General features: G+C 37.8%; 1 protein-coding gene across 4 annotated transcripts in view; it reads right to left on the reverse strand.

Moving 5' to 3' along the window:
* The window catches only part of ADCY2 (adenylate cyclase 2), a 217,751-nt gene that overhangs the window by 62,777 nt on the left and 132,217 nt on the right, over positions 1-22,757 (reverse strand). For all 4 annotated transcript variants that reach the window (XM_075084313.1, XM_075084312.1, XM_075084315.1 and 1 more), the window contains 9 exons: positions 17,928-18,076; positions 16,602-16,713; positions 15,621-15,748; positions 11,561-11,719; positions 11,056-11,188; positions 10,550-10,726; positions 9,166-9,209; positions 6,430-6,510; positions 1,537-1,606 (listed from right to left, as the gene is read on the reverse strand). In XM_075084313.1, the coding sequence (XP_074940414.1) occupies positions 1,537-1,606; positions 6,430-6,510; positions 9,166-9,209; positions 10,550-10,726; positions 11,056-11,188; positions 11,561-11,719; positions 15,621-15,748; positions 16,602-16,713; positions 17,928-18,076 (1,053 nt within the window). The remainder of the gene's footprint in view (positions 1-1,536; positions 1,607-6,429; positions 6,511-9,165; positions 9,210-10,549; positions 10,727-11,055; positions 11,189-11,560; positions 11,720-15,620; positions 15,749-16,601; positions 16,714-17,927; positions 18,077-22,757) is intronic.

The following is a 22,757-nucleotide window of genomic DNA, read 5'->3' on the forward strand; positions in this document are numbered from 1 at the left end:
AAAGTCAAGACTGGACTGGTGAGTCATTCAAAGGCAGTGAAGAAATATATTAAAAAGCTGGATTGGAAAAGAACAATTAGTTCTTTGTTGTTCCAAAGCATTCTACAGTCTAAAAGATATTATAGACTCCTACAGGGAGCATCTACAGAGCCAAATAACTTTGCTCCCTGATTTTCTCCCAAGTCCTGATTCCCTCATTGTCCAAAGTGCACATATGATGGTCTTCTCTCAAGTTCTCTTTCAGAATTTACCAGTTAGTACCACCCACATTAAAATCTGAATGTGCTCCTAGGCACACCTTTGATCTGCTCAGTGTACCCTTCAAACACTATGGATGAGACCACACCACTCTAGATTCTCTCTTATGCCATCTTCTGAACAGCCTCAACAAGCCTTGAAACATTTTTCACCGTAATGCATTGGCAAGGGCATACAACACATGCTTTTGGCAGCTGGCCATAAGAACACTATTCTGCTGAGCTGTGAAAGAATCTGAAAATTATTTTAGAGGCTTTGAATGGAAAGATATCTACAAAAATAATTAAATAAGTGTTTGCCCACCACAAGGAATGCAGAGGATGCTCGCCCCTATGCCGTACAGTGTGAATACAGTATGGTAATACTTCCTCTACCCTATTCTCATCAGGTTCACTCATTTGTACAGCCAGTTGTGGTCAAACCTACCTCTTACTTCCCTGAAGGGCAGCATCACTGTTCAGCTAGCAGCTGCCCTATGCTTATGAGAAAGCAGAAAGAGGCAACTCTCCAGTCTTCCTGCTGAAGTTGTGTCAGCATGTAGAAATACACTCAAGCTCTACAAGGCCATAAAACAAAGGAAAGGCCTGACTTTCTAGGCTAGTGGTCATGACAGTCACCTAGAAGGGAGGAATCCTTCATTCTGATCTTTCCTCCAAGGACTAGAAAAAATACCATTTACTCCATCTGTACATACGTGTCTCAAACATGGTTTATCACACATATTAGTTAGAAGAATATTTAGTGTGTTGCATCCAAGACAGCTAGGCATTTTTGTTAAAAAAAATTCATAGTATTGTTTCCCCAGAATGGTTGTGAGCATCAAGGGCTTATGGAGAAAACTGATGAGCAACTGATATCATTAAAAGGCTATCATTAATACAGGTAGAGTCTCTGAGACAGGGTGAAAGAAAAAATATTAATAACAGTGGAGTTTGATAAATGCCTTTTGAGGATGTAGCTGATCGAACTTAGGAATTCTTTGCTTCAGTTACGTCAAATTTGGACTATCAAATCTCCTCCCACTTCTGCGAGACCATGAAAATGTCAAGAAATTCAAGTGAACTGAAGAGCCCTACAAACAGGAAAGCAGCCTCAAACATCACATTCATAAAATTTCTTCTATAAATGAGCTAAAATATTATTGTAAAGTTTGAGCACTTCTCCCCGCAGGAGAGGTGCTGTGGCCATGCTCTTTGTTACAAAAGCAGGGGACACAAGGCTCACTTAGGATGAGGCAAGGAAAGAATCAACTATGAATTTGTGGTGAAAAGTACTTACTTCTTTTTCCAGAGTCTTATTATAGAAAAGAAGTGATATTCTTTGAATGTCTTCAGATTTAAGCCACTGCCTAGAAGAGAAAATGAACACCATTACTGACATAAGAATAAAGTAGTCCTGTCTCTTTACATAACTGAAATGCAGCAAAATCAGAAAATCAGTTTGAAGAAGGCAAGTTCTTGTGTATTGCAATGTATATAGTGAATTGCACTGACAGTAAAAATGGAAACTACAAATCCCCTCTCCCTTTTGACTTCTATTGCTAACATACACATGAAACAAAAGCTCAGATGAACCATTTTTTCTGTGGATCATTCCTAAGGACAATCAAGGGAGATATTTATATGATGTGATTCTGACACTGATATTCCACTCATGTCCCAAATACTGTAGCATATCCAGTGCACAGAAGAGAACCTGAGATACAAACAGTCCTTCACAAAGTACCTTTAAGAAGCGCACTGTTACAAGATGCAAGAGTGGCAGGCAAAGTTACACTTTACAAACTCTTGGTCCAAATGAAAACTGTAAAAATCTTTATTAAAAGAGGTGCAGTGATTTGGTCTTTGAGCTGTGTAAATATCTTGACCATGAACCTGTACTTTAGAGGTAGATTTTGATCTCTTTACTGATTATAAAAACTTCTTCCCTGCTTAAAGATGATAAATACAAAAAAGAATACGTACTTGCATTGAAATGACAAATCTATTTTAAAATAAGTGAATCTTGACAAAGCTTGATATAACTTTTACAAAATGAAATGTTCTAATATGAAAGTCTACATTTATTTTAATGACACTTGAAAAGAAACAGCATATTTCAATTTCAAGAGGGTTAGGTTGCTTGTACCTCAAGGGGACTAGACAAATTTGAAAAAAATGTTCGAACAGACTACTTCTGCGAACATGCAATATTTGAGCTTGAACAGTAATAGCAGGGCTTGAGACTTTTTTGCAACCTTTCCATCAATAACTTTAAATTAGGCTCTAATCTAGTAGTGTAGCTAATGCCTCTGAAATAAAAGGGGATGTCTCAACTGACAGGCCTAAATTAAGGTCCTGGGAGAACAGGAGCGGACAGAGTGGAATGTAAGCTATTAGCTTTGATTTGTGAAATCTAAAATATTTGTTTCCTTGCCTGGGAGACTGCTCCTGTTCCTCTGCAATCAGTATCATTATGAAAAGGGGTTGGAAACATATTCAGTTCTAGGTATTATTAATTCAAAAATATATTTCCCAGTTTGCTCTGCAATGTCTCACATCTACATCTGATCACAGATAGGATTCTGAGGAGAAACAGATATGACAGGCTGTTGTACCTAAAGCATGATTTTGTTTGGGTCCAGCTGTAATCTACTGGAGAAAACATTCAGTTTGTGGAACATTTTTGGTAAACTGTAAAATTTAAGTGCAAGCCTTTTCCCATTTAGTTATGAAAACTGAACAAAAAGTAACCCTCTTCTCCAAATTGTTAACTAATTTCCCTTTGGTTTTTTATGGTGTCTGACAGGTGGATTGATTTAGTTACCATTGCCACAATGCTAAAAAGTTTTGTCTGCAGATCTGCTCCCAAATGCCTACTATGGTCTGTACACAACTGATCGCATGTGAAGTCAGTAGTGCCATTTAGAGCAAATGCTACCTCAAACTCCACATTACAAGTTCATGTTTTCAGGAGCTTTTAGTTCTACTTTAAAGCTCAGTACAAACTTCTCTGGTTTTAGGTAGCAGGTGCCGAGAGGTCTGAGATAAGGGAAACAGTATAACACAGACAAATGGAAGTAGAGTACGTACAGAAGAGGGAGCACAAAGCCACATATCTTTGGCACAGAGATAAGGGCTGAAAAATTCTGCCTACAGCCCTACTCCCTGATGAGCCTAAAAGTAACCAAAGGATCTGCAGGTATGTGGGGATATGCCTCCTGGGAAGCTAGGTACCAAATCCCTGTTTAAATTCGTTTGCAATTCAAAGAACAACACAGACAGCTGAATTCTGCCTGAATCCAGGGAGGCGTGTGGTTTGATAGGACTTGTACTGATTGACGATGTACAGCAAGCAATTACGCACAGAACATAGCAGTCACCATGACTTAAAGAAAAAAGAGGAAAAAGAGTGTGTCTCTTTACATAGCAACCTACTTATCAAAGAGCAAATAACTTCAGTTAGCTCCCTCTGTAGGTATATATTTAGCTAGCAGGTTGCTATCCATCAACCACATTTCCTACATTAGTCCCCCACCCACCAAGGTTCAGGGTGGCACAGCTAGGGCTACTCATCCCCTTCCTATGCAGGACAGGCACTTTGCAGCCAGGAATACTTTGTTCAAGGTATGGGTAAAAGAAACATGCAGAGAAAGTATGATGTTATACCCTGATGGCTAAGGCACTCAGCTGAGAGACAGAAGCTCTTTGCTCCTCACTTGCTCTTTTAAATCTGTATTTCAATATCTTTCAATGTAGTGCTCTAACAGAATAATAATGAATACACTGGTCATAACTTTCCTCATGGAACTTTGCAAGGAGCATTGCCAACTAAATCTATTACTCTGAATCATGCTATGAGGCCAGCAGCTGCTTTTTAGGTGCCACAGTTTAATCTGCATTCCAGAAGGAATTGAACCCTGATGTTGAACCCCGCGTTACTGACAGTGTGTGCATGTGGCACTTGGCCGTTTTGCGGAAAGATAACTAAGCTACCTTGTGACTCAGCAGGAAAGCAGTGAGCGAGGGAGCCCAGAAAATCACTACATTGCTTTAAAAACCTGAGGTACCATTTCAATATGTACTGCGCTATTTTACCCTGTGTAAAAACAGTGATTCATTCAGACTACAGCTTTGGTTTGGACTAAGAAGATCCAGACTCTACACTCCCTTATCTTCCAGTTACTGGCTGTTAAACACCTGGGCATGTAATGTCCAAAGGCCCCCATATTACGACCAGTTGCTTGCAACCAGTTACTTTTTTCACAGAATGACAAATGGCAAAGAGCCACAATGTGGGTGAAAAAGTCACACTGTGCTGACAGCTCAGGGTAGAAGAAACAATGGCTCTGTACAATGAATGTTTGCTTTTGAATTATTTTCTTGCAATTTTCTAACTAAAAAGTTAAAAGAATGGTAATTTTAACACCATATTTTATGTGCAGTAATGGTTTTTTTATATTCTTCATTCAGTCATAGACCTATTCGCTATACAATCCAAACTTCATACTTAAAAACATTTACAAATACCACTGTTCTCACAGATTTTTTTACAGGTTTGCTTCTTCATTCACAAAAGCAAAAAGATTTAGCTTCACAACCACCCCATTAGATTAGTTGATATTGTTATTTTCAATTTACAGCTGAAAAATTCAGGCACAAAACCCCCGCATAATTATAAAGAAAACAAAAACGTGATTGGTTTTCTGTCCTAAATGTAGGAAATATTTTCTTTAATTTTTTCCAACATTTAAATAGTTAAAATATTATTGAATTAACTTGCCATTTGGGGAATCAGCACTTTTGACAACTTATTCTCAGGTACCCAATTGAATAATATCTTTTAAGTGATTCATTCAGCAAATCAATACAGGGATAGGTAGACAATCTAGTTTTGGAAGGTGGCATTCAGCCTCTCTGATGTATAGTGTCATTCCTTATCGTTCTGCAGTTCCCCATGTAATTCACAAAATGCACTGAAACTTTTTTAGAAACCTTTTTTATCACATAAATGTAATTATCCCCAATTTTCGCAGAATTTTATGCACCAATTAGATAAGACAGGGATTCTCTGAGATAAAACATACCAATACTTTATTTTGATGCATTTATACAGATGCTTTACTTTTGACATCAAACCATCATTTTTACAATCCACTTATCAGAGCAAGTGTACCTGAAGACGCATAAAAACTGCCAACGTTTATATAGCTTAGACAAGTCTAGTATAATCAAAAAGATATGCACATCACATCACCTACCCTCTCTCACTGTATTCTTTGTATGACCTATAACTATCAACACGCTTTTCCATAAATAACCACTTGAAAATATTTTCCTAAAGCCAAGTACCTTTTCATAGGACTATCAGATGCAAAAAACAAAATGTGACGTATCACCATTTAGTAATTAGGTGTAATGGTAAGCTGATTAAGATTCTGAGTAACAGAAGTAGAGGGGAAAACATGTAATTCATCACAATTATTGTCCACATTTTTGAAGGGCAATTCCCTTATTTCATCAGGCAAATAAAAGAAACCTGACCACTTATTTTGGACTGGCATTGATTTTTCTCTCAGTCGTATCTATTTGCCAGCAAAGAGAGAACGTCAATACCGCCTCCAGCTCTTCCTAGGACACAGAAAAAAATACATGCCATGTCGCCTCCCCTAACAGTTTCAACATGCTTTCAAGCTTAGCCTTCTCTAAGAAATCAACCAACCAGTTGAAACAAAGAGATATTGAACTATGATTTTAGGGAAAGTTTCTAATTCTGAAGAGATATTTCTGTGACAATTGTGAAGCATAAATTTTCATGTCATTCTGATTCCCAAGCCAGCTATTTCTTATATCTTACTTCTCTGCTCTCAGATGAGATAATTCTGTAGTTACGGCTATGAGTGTACAGATACAAACAGTTACAGAGCAAAAATCCCTTTGCCATGAAGATCACGACAAGTCCAAACCACTGTCACACCATGATTCACAGGCGCTCTCTTATCCCATATAGTAGAAAATGTTACTGTACAGCCTATCTTCACAATGTGTGGAGCTTCCTATGATAGTATTAGTGACACCTTTACTCTTTTCAGACTTCTGTGTGCATGTGGGAGCGAGAAATAGTAAACACTACCCTCTGCTGCAGATTTATGTGAACATTGAAGGAAGGAGACAACAGAGGATAAAAACATACTTTTGAGCATTGATTCCATCAATGGCCTGGATCATCCTCTCATTTAGTTCCTCCTCAAACCTTCTTTTCTGTGATTTTGTTCTGAAATGAAAAATGTGGGAAGTTACTGTGGACAATCACTATATTGTTAATAAAAATTAACTTTAAACAATGGGGTGATAGCTGGCACAAACTTGTGTGGATAATAATTTTTTAACATTTATGCTGCAATAGCGGCTATAGGCTTCAGGCACACTAAGCATCATAATAAGCTCCTAACAAAACCAGCATAAGCTACAGAATCGCACACACAAAATTTTAGACTTTAGCTGCTAGGGAGCACTTAAAAAACACACGCAAGAAAACATAACCAAAGAGAGTTCCATAAACTCTCCATAACCAAGATAGTTCAAGAAATTCTGGTTGAAGGAAATCGTTCCACAGTGTTATGAATTCATGAAAAAGAACTGGAAAAAATATGAAAAATTCATAAAACATTCCTGTTTCTTGTAGTTACTTTTAAAAATCCTTGTCAGAATTGTATGATGAGCAATAATGTGCTGGTGTACTGAGGCATAAGTATTCTCTACCGAAAGCCTGCTGACTCTTCTTTTCTTGGAAATATTTTATTATTTTTAGTAAGAAAATGGAGCACCAAGTCTGAAGGTAGTTTCAAACATCGGACATATTTCTCTATTTATAACTTATAACACAACTGCAATGAGAAAAAGGATCTTTTCACTGAATTCAGCATGAACCCAACAGAGGATCATCAGAATAGGTGCCTTTGCTAACACATGTTACTGCAAACATCACCAGTCCTTCAGCAGTTGCGCTCTCCTCAAAAATGGAATATTTCAAATATTGCCAGATTATGTCTCTGCCTCTTGGAAACTTCAATCCAATGTTAACCTAATAACACTGTTTTGAACGAAGATAACAGTGAGGTCTGAAATATGACTCCTTGTTTACCAAAATTTTCTTAACCTACAAACTGAACTCTGTCAAAGGTAACATGGATTTTCTTCAACATCAAGTTTTTGGGTTATTTCCCCAAAACTGGTAACCTGTTGCAGGATTCACATTCACACAGAAACTATATTTGTGTACTTACAGTAACTTTAAACAACCCAACTGATTTCATGCCTATCCAATGTTACAGAATTTAGGCAAAAATGTTTACAACGTATTTTTCACATATGAAACAATTTGCCTAGAAGAAATAACTAGACAGATGAGGACACATTATCTAATCACACTTAATCCTCTTGGCAGATCCCTAACGACATAAGACTATCATATAACTAGATAAGAGCTAAGATTGCCACAAACAGAAGCCTGTAGTGAGGCTTCAAAACCCACATTTTGATATTCTAATAAAATACTGATTTTCAAAGTGATTATTATCATTTCAGCTCTCTCCTGTGGGAATGACGAACTAGCTTAACTAGAATCCTAATTTTCTCCCTCACTATGGACCTAGAGTCCAGTAATGGTTTCCAGAACCTCCTTCTATAATACGGTATCAAGACACATAGTAACATTTGTACATTTTGGACCTATTCTGGAATGGAATTTAGAAGCACGAAAGCAAGAATGTCTCAGAATCTTAAAGAATTGCATTATTTGTAAATACCACAATCTTTCTTTTTACCATAAGGCCGACAGAAGTCCTTTTGACGTACTGTCCAAATGTAAATACTAATTTTTACAATCAGAGACTGTTTTTATTAATATTATGCATATGCAGACAAAATTTTTTCATTTTCTGGAATTTAGCAACATTTTAGGTAATTGCATAGCTCTGCAGTAACCTGTGATTTGTTGAGGAGACATTTACCAAGCAGAGAGATGGGGAAGGAACAGACAGAATGAATTGTTTGCACATCCAAAGACAATAAAAATACAAATTTTTACATATTTCTTTAAAAAAACTTTATGCTATTTGTGATGTTACTTGTAATTGTGCAAGAAAGACACTATCTGAAGTGTTATCAGGTCATTAAAATAAAAATTAACCATTCCAGGTTTATGACAGTGCAAAGCCTGTTTTTGAAACAGATGTCACTCTTTCCTTGATTTAGAAATCCTGGGTGTTTTTAAAGAAGAGATCAGTTCAACCCTGTTTCCGTTTCTTACCATCTTGCCCTGGTCACTGAAGTACCAAGCAAGAGAATGAGAACTTAAACCTACTGTGATTTTGCAAACGTTTTGTGCAGCAAGAGCACTACAGGAAGACCACAAAATACTTTTTGAATGTTTCCTACTGCCAATATACTACAGACTTCGAAATAATAAAACACAATGTAAATACAAAGTAATTAACAAAACATATGAAATGTCTCTCTTAGTACCTTATTAGCTGTTGTAACACAAATCATTAACGGCTCTTTCTAGCTTCCCTTTTCTTACCCCTCTGTGCCTCCTCTCAACTTTCCCGTGTGTAATTTTCTCCCCACTGATAAAGTAATTGGGTTGTTAGGAGAAAGGAAGAGTAGCCCATCAACATACTTATACTAATTCAGAATAATGCTATTTGTTAGCAGGAAGCGTATTTGCAATTCATAAGGAACGTGTCTGCCAAATCTGCTTCCATAGCCCTTCTCTGTGTAAGAGATATCAGCTGAAAAAATAGTTTGGGTCAGAAATGGCCCTCAATATTTGAAAGCAAGCCTTATATACATATAAATGCATATGAATGTATATGTATTTATATGGACTTTAGATGAATAAGTGATTTTTAAAAAATTAATTTACCTCTCTCTGCAACGCTGAAAATGATATTGCCCCATGGGAACATCCTAAAAAACAAAAGAAAATACCTATGAACTACAATTGACTTTGAGAACTTCAAGTTGCTTTAAAAATAGTGTTGAAAACGGGGTCAAATAAGGAGAAAAGTTTTCAGTACAAATACTTTTAGCATTAGATTAAAAATGTCTAAAAGAAAAATCCAGCCAAGAGTGAAGATGGGAGTGACCTGGAGACAAACTGATCTATCATTATAAACACTAAAGAACCAATACAACAGTCTGAATCCAAGAATGCTTTGCTTTACTAGAAAGTCACTGCTTCAAAGTCACCACTGTTTTAATGTAGCCCAAACTCCTGCCAGCTTCAGCAAAAACCGATGTTAAGTGTTTTCTAAAAAACCAGACCTGAGTAGCCAAATACAGGCTGTGGTCATTTTTTCTTATTGATAAGCAACAGCAGCCATCACAGTCACATTTATTTTGTGATTAATAGTGATGGCTGGGTACTTTCTGTAATGAACACATCGCAATCCACATTCATTCTGATGTACTGTATTTATTGAACGGGACAGGTCAGTTGGCTTGATCCTATGTTCTCAGATGCAACAGGAATAAAACTGAATGCCAATATTGAAAACTATTAGAATTTACCTTTACGTTTGTACTTTTTAGAAGTAGAACACACTGCAGTGTAAAAGCTGTGGACTGACAGCGTCTTACTGACAGCAGTAAAATACTGTTAGCAAAATTAAAAAGAAATCTTTTCTGTACAGTGTAAGAGAAGCAACATTGCACTAGAGCACTGTGAAACTCAGGCCATCAGCCACAGCTGAGCGGTTAGTGCACCTTCAAAAGGTAGATGTTACAGTGAGTTTGGATTTGGTTCCCAGAGAACTCTTCTAACAAATTCCACTCCAGGTACCACAGGGATATTCTAACTTCACAGCCTTTGCTCCAGGTTTGGCTGTGTTCCAAATGGAGAATGTGGCTAAATAGCCAATAAATCTCACAGAATGTCTCTGTCAAAAGTGTTCCCTCCAAGGGTGCTGCTCTCTGGCTTTATGTTCAAAATGTCTTTCCACAAGGTGAACAGCAGCCACTCTACATGCTGTGACTGGGGCTGAAGCTCAGAGGGTAAATTGTGTATTTTAGTAAGTACGTTGGACTCCTCATAACTCAGAGATGCACTTATAGCAAGACGTGACTCCTTAGAGTCTAATCCAAAGCTTACATGCCACTGGAAAAGGTCCCAGCAACTTCACTGGGTTTATACCCTGTACAAACGCATGTAGCTTCTTCTATCAGAAATAACCATGTATTTAGCAGTGAGCACCTTTTTCCTTTCACGTATTGCTAAATTGTATAAAACGACATAAGTAGGCCCCTACTGTTGTGCTAATCTTGCCGTTTTCAGTGGTCATGCTGTCCCTGTGGTGCAAGTGTGCAAACGGCTTGGCTGCTCCCCAAGATTCCAGGTACCGGGTCATGCGGACAGAAGCTCTCATTTTGGCTCCATCAAGAGTATGTCGAGGTCTAATGTGGTGCTGAGGGCTTCGCTTCTCCCCCTGGTTGACAGAGAATAAAAGGTGGTATCAGCCTTCGTGTTCAGTACCTTTTGAAGCAATAATGCACCATCTGGTACCACATATCTGCACGCTTAGGAACTTAAAAATGGAAAGATGCTAAGAACCTGCAATTCTTAATGATATTGCTGGGAAATATCAGAGACTTATTTCTGAAGAGCGGGAAGGATTTGCAATGCAAACATTATATATTTGTAGGCATCAATAATAGCCCTGATCAATATTGTACGGTAGTGAATTATTCAATAAAGAGATCAGTGGTCCTGCTCAAAAATAACTATGACTGGCCACAAAATAAAAGTACTACTAACCTTAGGATTGATTACAAAGTAAGTCTTAACATTATGCTCTTTCAGATATGGGTCCCTCACATCTCCATCCCCATCTTCCACTTTGTAAGCTCCATTCAAATGTGCCAAGGTGACTGAGGTGATGTGAACACGGCTGAAATTATATTTTAAAAGAATGACAGAATCACAAATACCGATCAAAAGCATGACTTGAACCTGATCAACCTTTTTTACTAGCTTTGGGATATACTTTTTATACGCTGCTCACTTTATTTACAGTCCCCTTTAATCTCATTCTTAGAAGTAGTAATGGGCATAAATGTAAACATTTCCAGCCACAAAGAAAATTCTCTTTAAATCACAGGAAATACTGCGTGACTGGTTGTTTGTTTTTTTTTTTTAAAGACAGGACTAAGCATTATTTCAGGCTTCTCCACGAAGGCTGGTGGCTGAAGACATGGTACCTATGCATTTCTCCACGGTACAAAAAGCCATGTGTCCAAAGGTTAACGGAGAAGCCTCTTACCCTGGGACTCCTCCAGCTTCCATGTGATTTGCCAGAGTAACATCGTGTGACCACACGTCGTACTGCCACTTCTGTAGCCCAATAACACCACACAGCACATTCCCAGAGTGCACTCCTACGCGCATATTAATATCGACTCCAGTTGCATCTCTCACTTTCCTGTAGTTGAGAAGAAAATCTGTGTTAATATACAAAATAGGGCCTTTGCTTTCTTTTAATTTACTGGTCAAATTTGCAGTAACAACAGTGATAACATTTATTTCTTTTTAGCATTGCCTCCATTCTTTTAATGCTAGGATCACTTTCATATATTACCTGTACTATTACCTATATCTGCAACTATTTGCAGTAAATAGTAATTCTCAAGTCCATGTCTGAAGTCCCTTCTTTTATACCTATTAGAAACTATTTGGGAGGGCTGAACTAAGCAGTGGAAATATTTGGTCTTATGGTAGAACCCAGGGGCTATTTTTGTACTACAGGCAGCCTTTGGTATGGCTTTTAATGCAACGACAGTCCAACAAACATATTTTGGAGATCTGGAACTACTGTTATGTGCTCTTCTATCTGAAGACCCTAATATATGTGTTGGAGACCTTCTCATATCTGGCTTCTGTCAGGTCCCATCACTGTTGCACTCTTGCCTGCTTGCAAATGGTTCTGCTCTGAGAAAAGGTGAAAACCACAGCACCTCATATTTTCTACAGCCTGGTGGCTTGTACACTTTTTGGGGATATGGGCTCAGTGCCATTCAGCCTGTGGAGAACACAGGCTCAACAGCCTTCCACATGGTTGGTGAACACTGTACCCACTAGATCATTATACAAAGAATGAGAGGCGAACCTCACTGTCCACATCTAAATCTTTGACCTCTCCAGTGACTTCAGACAGAGTTGAAGTATCTGTTCACCCCAACCCAAATCTCAGAAGAGCCCTACACATAAGATAGGCATTTATCTTTCCAGAAGAGGCTCTTCTGAATCACAGGTGGATGACCAGGGTCAAACAACCAGAACGTTTTCAGACATATGTCATATGGGTACCTAATAACATATGTAAAGATTTATAGAATTAATTCAGATGTCTACAGGCTTATACAGTTCTAAGAAATGCAAAGATCGTAACTTAACTGGATTTATGTATTTAAGCCCCAACTCATGTGGACCAAAACCTAATCAGTAAAAAGGAACACGTAGATACAGTTATCTTGGGGGAATTCTGGGTATTGATGGAAAGAACAGCTATAGAATAAAAACCCAAGTGGCTCCCGTATATGAGTCAGGTTCATAGTTTTAGCAATTTCTTCAGTCTCAATGATGAGAATCATCAGCTCTGTAACTTCTGAATTACAGAATTAAACTAGTCTGTTTCTCTTCTTTTTTTAAAAGGGAACATAGAACTTAACAGGCTTAATTCAATATGGTAAATCCTATGTGTAAGCAGTAGTTCTCAAGTGTTCTTTTTCTGAGAAATGAAAATAACAGGAGCATGACTGAAAGCATTTTGTTGAACTGTGTTTAGAAGTTATTAAAAAGAGTGGAGAAGTTTTTTAATTCCCTCAGTCTCTATCCAGTGTTTATTGATCTCGTTTCAGTTCGCCATTTTACACTGCTCTCTTGTAGCTGACACACCTGAAAATGAACTGCTTGTAGATGACTTTTGTAAGCGGTTGGCAAATGACAAACACCACTTTACTCTGCAGAAGGAATATGATACAAGCTTAGCAGTTGTTAAAAAAACCAACGTTTTACAAAACTGGACAAAGTGGAGGAGGAACATTTATCCTCTAGGAGTGTTTGTCCAAAGGCTGCCCTGCCATATTCTGGAGAACAAACCACAAAGTCTCCTTTATAATAAGATCTCAGGAGTTAAGGAGGGGAGCAAGTAGAATATGTTCCAGAACTGAATCTTGCCTTCTGTGTCACGAATGAAGATTTTAAGTTAGAAGATTTTAAATTAGAAGTGTTACCCTGGACCAAATTAAGGTCTACTCCTTCTTCTCTCCTTTGCTCCCTGAAAAATAGCTATGACGATGCAGGTTCCGAATGCGCCTCAGAATGTAGCCTGCGACGTCCCCATAGGACACTTGCCTTACCTACACATGTCTGAAAATTCCCACTATTGTTTCCCTTTCTGCTCCCACAGTCTCTCCAGTTTCCCTCAGCACACCACAGTCAGTGCGCCCATCCTGGGTGGGCAGTCAAAATACTCATCAAGCCTGTATTCTTCCTATTGCAGCCTGAAATTTGAGTTTATAAGGATTCTATGTTTTTCACAGGCATGGTTAGCTTGCATGTAGTTGTAGCAACTTTACTCCACACAACCTAGGGTTCAGGTCATTAGGAAAGCATCTACTGTGTTTATCGGAGCTTTATTCGTTGGTAATTCTGGACTAACATCTCAAAGACTCACCTAGTACTGTCTTACACACATTAATACATTCAGTCAGCCTTGAGCACTTAGTTTCCTGCAAACTACCAGCTTTAAGAGCATAGTTCCTTTTTGGATCAGACCTCACACCTAATAAAAACCTCATACCTAAAAAAAAAAAAGGAACTTATTTTAAAATGAGTTTAAAATTTTAGGTATGGAACTCATACCTAAAAAAAAGATTATTTTACTTTGTGTCTAGCAAAATACGGAGTTGATTAATAATCAGGAATTTCTATTCACCTGCAGGCTGCAACGCTTGACATAATACTTCGAAAGCATTTCAAAACATGGGATACAGATTCCTCACTTCTTACAGAGATGTAAACAGACTGTGATAATCATCTCTTTATGGGAGCGCTGTGAATTCTGACTACAGTAATAAAGTCAAATCAGAATGTGCTATACAACTAAAAGATAATTTTCTATTCTGTAAGGCTGGTCTTACCAAGGAAGACCTTACTATCCGGCATTAACAATGAACATACTAGATAGCAGCTTGAGCAGAAAGCTATTTCAAAGACAATTGGGAAGTTTTGAAGTGTGAGGAGCTGACAGATTGCTCTCTGAGCTCAAGTGAAGCACTGCATTGTGTTGTGGAAAATTATAATTTCAGTTCCTCGTGAAGGGCAATTTATGGCTTGAGCTTAACATTGTTTTTTCCATCAGCCTGATTTTTAAGCCAACCTCCAAAACGGGGGGAGTCCAAACTCTTTTACCTACTTTTACCTACTGCTCTACTGAAGCAATGTCAGCTTTAGTTCCTAATATGCTAGAGAAGCAATTGGTTTAACTGTAATAACATTCTAGTATATCTAAATGAAAAAGATAAAGCATCCACTGAAAGCAACTGAGGAAAAAACCAAATCTGTAGATCTTAATGCTTGGCAAGGAGAAGTGCTCTAAGTACCATTTAAAAAAACAGATTTCTTTGGACACAGTATTTGGTACAACCATATCCGGATGAAGTAAAAACATTTTAGAAAATGCAGCAACCTGATTCCTGTACTAAGGTTAGTTTTACAGAAGATCCTTAAAAGCGAGGAGGTAAAAATCCCAGTTTCCAACAATACCACACCTATTCCATGAATACCTTGAAAGGAAAAGAACCAAATTTGCATCAATCAGCCTATCCATACAGTAATTATCCTGGATCGAATCACAAGACCAGGGAACTGAAAGCCGAAACCCTCTTGTGACTACAGTTACACACATATGAGGGTAGTATTTAAGGATTAGAGGATTCCATTTTGTATGCCTGTTCAGTTAACCACTGAGACAACACTGTTCAATGTAACTATTAATTTAATGATGAGGTGCACACCACACATACACCTCACAGAATAAGGAAATTGTTTACTTTGCTACTCAGCTCTCTCAGCCTTTCTTCATATGAGCAATGCTCCTGGCCCTTAATCTTCTTTCTGGTGTAGTGATGAGATAGCCTGGCACAACCCAACATCTTAGAACATTTCTTTGCTGAGGCTGAGATCAAGATTAGCATGCTGGACCTTGTAGAGAAACACACTGACTACCGCAGGTCTGAATGTTTCAACCAGCAGCACAGCTACTGATAGAAAAGAGCCAGAATTTTTGTTGTTGAATATTTAACAAAAAGTTCAGCACTTACTTAATGGCTTCACACATGTCCAGTCCCATTTTCACACAATTCTTGGCATGATTTTGAAGAGATATAGGTAGTCCAGAAACACAGTAATAGCAGTCACCTAGGATTTTAATTCTCATACATTCATTTTCCTGGAGGACAAAACAAAGTGAGATGGTCACTTTCAACTCGAATTACATAAATGGTTACTGTTACAATGACTGAGTTAAATGATATCGGCAAAATCATTCTACTTAAGCTTGTTTCAGTAGAGAAGGATTTGGCTGTCTAAAAAGAAGTGTGGTCAGAGAGTTTTGTACGGATGATTCCTCCATCTGTTATGGTCCTTAATGGGCAAAACCAGGAAGTAAGTTCACTGCAAAACATGTATCTGCAGTGTTGTTCACACCTTAGATTAAAGAACTGAGCCAGAGTATCACATACTCGAACTAAAGAGAGTCTTTGTGTTTGAAATGTCAAATCAAAAGACCTAGCCTTCTACATTTACATCTCTGAAGATGTAAACAGAAGAAAATATTCTGATTATATCTTAATCTTTTCTTGAGTAATCAAGTGGCTGCGGTCAGTAATTAAAATTGCTTCCATCAATGTTGTCTCCCTTGTCCTCCAGTCTCTTAAATGCTTTTCCAGAGATCAGAAAACTGACTGTACCAGTTTTCTATCTTGAGTTTCTTTATCCTTGTTATTGTTAAATATCTATTTAAAGGGCTGTTCACCTTCCGTTAAGCTTTATAGGGCTCCATGAGCTGTCTTTATTGGTCCTATTAGAGAGAGCTACCTTGCGTTTCACAGATTGTCACGCTAGCAGGAACACAGTTACACTCAGACCAGAGCCAGATCTTTTCTCCGCATGTTTCTAGTCTCACCTTCCCGCCAAAGCTTCAGAAATGCTGTCCAAAGGTAGAAGAGTCCATCAAGAAGAAAAAATATTTTAAAGATGACTAACTAATTTAAACTAACTGTAGCAGCCCAGTAGAAACCCACCTTTGCAATCTGATCAAACTTGCCAAACAGCTCATTCAGCATGTGCACTAATTCCCCTGGCGAGCAGTCACTGGCCAGGCGAGTGAATCCCACGATATCAGCATACAAGATGCTACAATAGAAATGAACAGAAACTTGGTCACAGTTTCCTTCTGCAGAGCTCAGATTTATCCATCTATGGCAAAACCTGAAAGTAAGCATTCTGGACTTCACAGAGGTATGCCCATATGCAAAATGGCCATTTCTAAATGTAGAGCAATAAATATAACTAAATTTATAGGTAAACCCACATTTACCTTTACAGGCATTATGTTTATATGTAACATATGCCTAGTTTTACCTTTATTAGGCATTACCTTCACGGGTATACCTATATTTATAGGTATATATAGGCATTCTATACCTATATATGTTACATTATATCAAAAAAAACAGAAATGGCTTCCTACTCACAAATTGGCAATATAATAATGAAAATGATTTCAATAAACATGTTTTTATCAGAAATTGTTTAATAACTCTTTATCATTGTAGACATTTTCTGCCTACATTTACCTGTCAAAGATATGCAGCAAGGAAGTCTTTTTTCACTTGTTACTCAGACTGTTAAATTCAGGCTCGATTTCTAAGATATTCAGGCCATACACTATGTTTCTATTCACCAAGAAAACTTGATCAATTCTAAGAATCAGGCTAAGGAAAAAGTATTTCCCCTCACAAGGAGAATGAACTGCCTCAAAAGTCTTCCAATACTGCTTTAAAAATGTAATTTCTAAGATTGTAATTCAAATTAACTTGTCCAATAAAAAAAAAAAAGGCAAAACAACTTGTAAAGATGAAAGAATATTTGAAATAAATGGTGAATTATTTTTAACTTCTATAAATTTATAATTAAAAAATAACTAGATTTGTCAGACTACTTTATCTCAGGTGCTGTGTAAAATACGTATGTGATAGAGCTGCCTCTATTTACATTATATAGAATCTGAGAAATTGCTCCAGTTAAGAAAATTACAAATTCAGAATAATATAACTGACATGGATTTTAATTTTGACTAGCATACATGAAAGCAGGTTTTGGTACTTTAACCTGAAAAATTAAGACATTATGAAGAAAGGCTGTTAATGCACAGCTTTTTTTAAACAACCCCTTTGTATTATCACTTTTGTTGCTCTTCTGGAACACAGAATTTGATCATATTAATGGATAGTAAACATTAAGTTGTTTAAAACGTATTAAACACTTATTTTCTTAATTGGTCTCTTAACACATTCTTTTCAAAATTTTTCGGAAAGTTGTTGATATATTTCATTACAGTACAATACCTTACGTTGGTGTGCCTTTTGACATACAAATTGTGGAAGTTGTTGGTGTTTTCCAGCTGGCCTGCCTTGGGACCTTGTAACCTCTGAATGATCTCTGCTTTCATTTCCATGGCAATGTGAGCAGGCAGTAAAGAAAGTAGAAGACGCTCCTAAAATTTAAAATGAAATGTCTACAATTTCTTTATGGAAAATTAAATTAGTGTGGAAGCAATACTGCGCAAGGCATACACTATTGTCAATATCCTAGAATGTTTTGATGAGGCTTGCACTCAGGCTTTTGCCTGGTATGGCCTCCAAAATTAATCAGTTCCTTCAAAGAACTTAACAGAAATATACATATATTTCTAAGTAATATCTAACTTCTTCAATGTTTTGTGTATATTTGAAAACGCTTAAGCTAAACTTAATGTCTGAAGAAGTTATGTACAGTAATCCATTCAATATCTGAGTAGACGCAGGAAATATGGATTAGCAAATAAAACAAGAGCTTCAAGGACCATTCAGAGGACTTCAGGGAAATGCAGTCCAATTCAGGCAAGAGTAGGCTAAATAATTTTTGTCAATGTATTTAAAATGTTTGGTCACAGTTTTAGCAGTTGTTAGACTGAAAATGAAAAGATAAAATCAAGATACAGAACATATAGAAAATGTTGGACTTTTGCAGACTATTTTGATACATATTCTCCCCTTACTTTAATATGGCATTTGACAAACTAAAGTTTTCTGAAAATATTAACCTAAAAGGAAACTAATTTTTTTTAAAAAAAAACCTACACGTTTTTCCTTATCTTTTGTTGGTATTACACTCACGGTCTTCTCCTCGTGAAGCTTTCTTACATCAGTACATTTTAATTTTGCCTGTGACAGCTTTTCACTGAAGTTCCTACTTCTCTGGAAAACTGAATGAACAAGGGAATAGCTAGACCTCTGAAAAAAAAACCCCTTCCTGCTCTGATCACACTCCACCTCAAAACTGAACAAGAATTTCCCATTTTCTCATAGGCAGAGGGGAGAGGCTAACTCTGGCTAAGCACAAAAACGAGAACCCTGAATCAGGGAGAAGGGGGAAGGCAGCTGTAAAAGCCCACGATGGAGTCAGAGACAGCTATGCCAGAAAAGACGACGACCTCAAAATGTGCATGGTCTGCAGGTATTACTCACGGTGGTGCGTTCTTTCGTTCACAACATGTATTTCTGCAGAGTTTGCAGTTCTATTCATGAAGGTACCAGAAGAAGTGTAACCATTAATCCAAGCTCTGCCTGGGATAATTAGTCCTGTGCAGGTCTAATGACCTCGAGTACAGCACGGCAGTAACAGGGCTATAGACTCTCTGAAATTTGCAGCTGCCTCAGCTATCTCTGTAACATATAATGAAGCCTTCCCACTCCCCATAGCATTTGTGTACCTGCAAGCATAGCAGTAACTTACACGAGTCCCTGTCAAACGGATCCTTGCACGCACTTTGGAAAAAAACTCTGTTTCAATGAATCAAGACAGAATCTTGCTTTGTTGCTAAGTAATATTGAACTAATAATTTTCTTTTCTTTTTCCTTCACTTTGGTGTGATCTAAACATAATTTCGATTCACATATGTCTAGACTGCTCTTTATTTTGCATACTAAGGCATATCACATAAACAGTAAGGTGCATTATAAAATAAGTGTTCAAGGTAAAGCATATCTGTCTCTAACCTGACTAAAGGAGGCAAGAATAAAAGATGTACTGTTTTCCTACTGCTAGGATCTCAGATCTGACACATTGTAACTAAGAATATACACAATTGACTTTTCATCAAAATATTAATGTAGCTTTAATTCTTAAAGGCAAGATTAATTCAGTATGTTTAGGCATTTTAGCAAGTACACATACAAGAGGTTGATGTATTTTCATTTCTAATGTGGTCCACTCGTCACTGGTGGAGGTATTTTGCTAACTTATAATGAATGACTGAAAACCCAAAGGATTTCCAAGCTTACTCTTGCAAGCTGCTCTTTATCTAACAGAAAGTTGCTCTTCTGTGATGTATAGGACAGGTCAGCACTTGTTAATAATTATCATGAAATAGTTAACAAAGAGGTTAACTGTGCTCCTGTTGTACAATGGCTAGTAAATGCCAGCTAGCTCACTATCTTCCTATGACTCCGTCATGATTCCAGACACGCGGTAAGACAGACACTCAATGTCCAGGTTACTGCATATGTCTCTGAAACCCAGAGAGGCTGGCAAAAGGTCAAAGAGAAAAGCAATAAAACTTTTTAAGAAAGCAATAGAAAAAGCAATATAAAAAATTTTTGGAGGAAGCAGCATAAAGTCAAATACAAGCTAAAAAATCTTCAGAGGAAAGGGAAAACAGAATGCCCTTAATTTGTAGAGAACAGTGGGAAAGACAGGACATTTCCCCCCCTTTTCTCTCCAGGCCAGACCACTATCCCATTCTGCTTAAATGTCCCGGTGAAGCTGTCACCACACCAGAACTTCCCTCCAAATGTTTTCCTTCCTCCATTTCCACTGTACAAAAGAGAAGGTTACAACCAGAGGTGGCTTTACAGAACCGCAGCTGGTGAAGCACACTGCAAAATATCCTGCCATGCCCAGCTACACCTAAACACTTCAGCCGCCCTCTCCATCATGCAGGCTGTGGGTGCTCACATTTCAGTCCTGAAGTTACTACTTGTGTGATCAAGTCACATATTCCATTTCATGCAGATATTGTTAATTTTGGTTTCTTTCACTAAAAGACAATGTGGAAGAAGCTGAATCTCAACTGTTTATGAAGACTGTGGCTGGGCCGGTCAGCTAGCCAAATACAAAATGGGTTACAAATATATTATTCCCTCTCTTTCTGCTAAAAGATCCTAAGAAGTGCAAAGCATTTAAGAAGACCTCTTCCTTCATGTTTTGTCATCTCTGGTGGCTAAAAAGAGCACAGTGGAAGGATCAAAACCAGTTACTGATCAGATTGTAGTGCCTGATGTTGTGCACTGACACTTCTGCAGACTGGAACAGTATAAGGAACATAGTAAATCAAGACTGCTCCTTATGATGGCTTTTTATTGGATAATACATTCTGTACTATTCTCTCAAAAAGCAAAAAATCTACACATAAAAACCTAGGTGAACTGACATACAGGACACTGACTTCGAGACAAAACACTTGTCTGTCTGTACTAGACAGAGAAGCCACTCTCAGAGCTACAATCCATAGGAAAAAGCCAAAGTAATTCTGAATGCAGGTCAAGATGCAGCATTTAAAAGTCTTCAGACTGAAAATAACAGTACCCGCTTCGATGCACAGTTTCTGATGAGGAACTGTGGTGCTGTGGCAATTATGATAATCACAAATGTCTTTCCCTGAAATATTACCAACATGACCTTACAGCCAGGACATCTGATTCATGCGCACAAGACTAACTATTCCCTGACTGTACATGTTCTCTGAGGCTACGCTTTCCCCTCATACTCAGATCACTTGTAGCTGAGATCTTTAAGTCCTAGGGCTAAGACAGAGCACACAGTCCATACTGAATACATTATAGTGTCTTTCATTCCTGTAGGGTTAAGTACTCCTCTCTTCTCAGAACATGTCCACCTGGATGCCAGAAGACGGCTAGCAAGTAGTCATTCCCCCTGGATTCTCTAACAGGATTTTCAGTGGTATCTGTCAAACTCTTTCTTGAGTTCCTGCTCTCTCAAACTCTCACATGCAAGTTGATTTCCTCGTCAGAGTTTTCCCTAAATTACACAGATGACTTCAGCAGTCATTGTCAGTTACTCATCACTCCCCTAAAGCTTGATAAAGAATGTTGGTTTAGCTAGAGTAAGTTCGCATGTCTCAAAGATCATAGGACTACATTGGTTTTTGCAAGGTGGCAAGCGCATTTGCAGTATCTTGTGCCATGGAGGTCATGCTGTTTTTATGCAGTAAGCAAGGAAAATACCCTCAAATGCTTGGTAAAATATATATATTTTCTTAAGTGTATATTTCACAGATCAAACTGTTCTTGGCTTGAGACAATAATGCTTTATTTATTTGCTCATTCCTGTTTTGTTATGTAAACTACCAATTTTGATGCACTCATTTGTACAAGATTACATGACTATCAACTCCTCTCTTTACCAAAGCATAAATAATTCTAAGGATTTATAGATTTAAAGGCCAAATATTCTTCCATCTAATCTTGTGAATAATATAGACAACAGAATGCCATCATGGAGAAACAAAGGTATTCTGACAGGGCTCACTATATTAAAAAATTAGCTTAGCGCCTGACTCTCAGCGGAGAGAAACTGTCCTTCAAGGCGATTCACAGAATCTAATACTGAACACCTGTAGGGGCAAGTCTCTCTCTTCTCTCTCTCTCTCTCTCTCTCTCTCTCTCTCTCTCTCTCTCTCTCTCTCTCTGGAGTCTCTGGAGGGAACTAAAGGTCCAGATTTTGGTCTTACTGGAAGAAATGTCCATCTTTGCTGTTGAGCTTCTGATGTTGAAGAAGTCTGCAGAAGAACTACACATGTGTAGATCAGTGAAGTAATATAGGGACATTTTTGTCCCTATAATCCCATATAGGGATATATTGGTCCCTTACAATGTAATTTGGGGCACTGAATATTGAATTCTACTTTTCTGTGGGCTGGGCTCTGTTTTCAAATTCCTGTGGCATATGTCTAATCATCTATTTAGTAAGTTTCACAAACCAGGTCAATAAGTCAGCAGTACGAGCTCTAGAAGCAATTAGCCTATACATGCATGGGGCTTCACAACAGAGTTTAGAAATAAACATAGACAGAGTAAAATTATCAGCTGCCCTTGAAATGTACCAAGAAATAACCT

This window comes from Phalacrocorax aristotelis, chromosome 2 (assembly GCF_949628215.1).
Source record: "Phalacrocorax aristotelis chromosome 2, bGulAri2.1, whole genome shotgun sequence".
In the NCBI taxonomy this organism is placed as follows: Eukaryota; Metazoa; Chordata; class Aves; order Suliformes; family Phalacrocoracidae; genus Phalacrocorax; species Phalacrocorax aristotelis.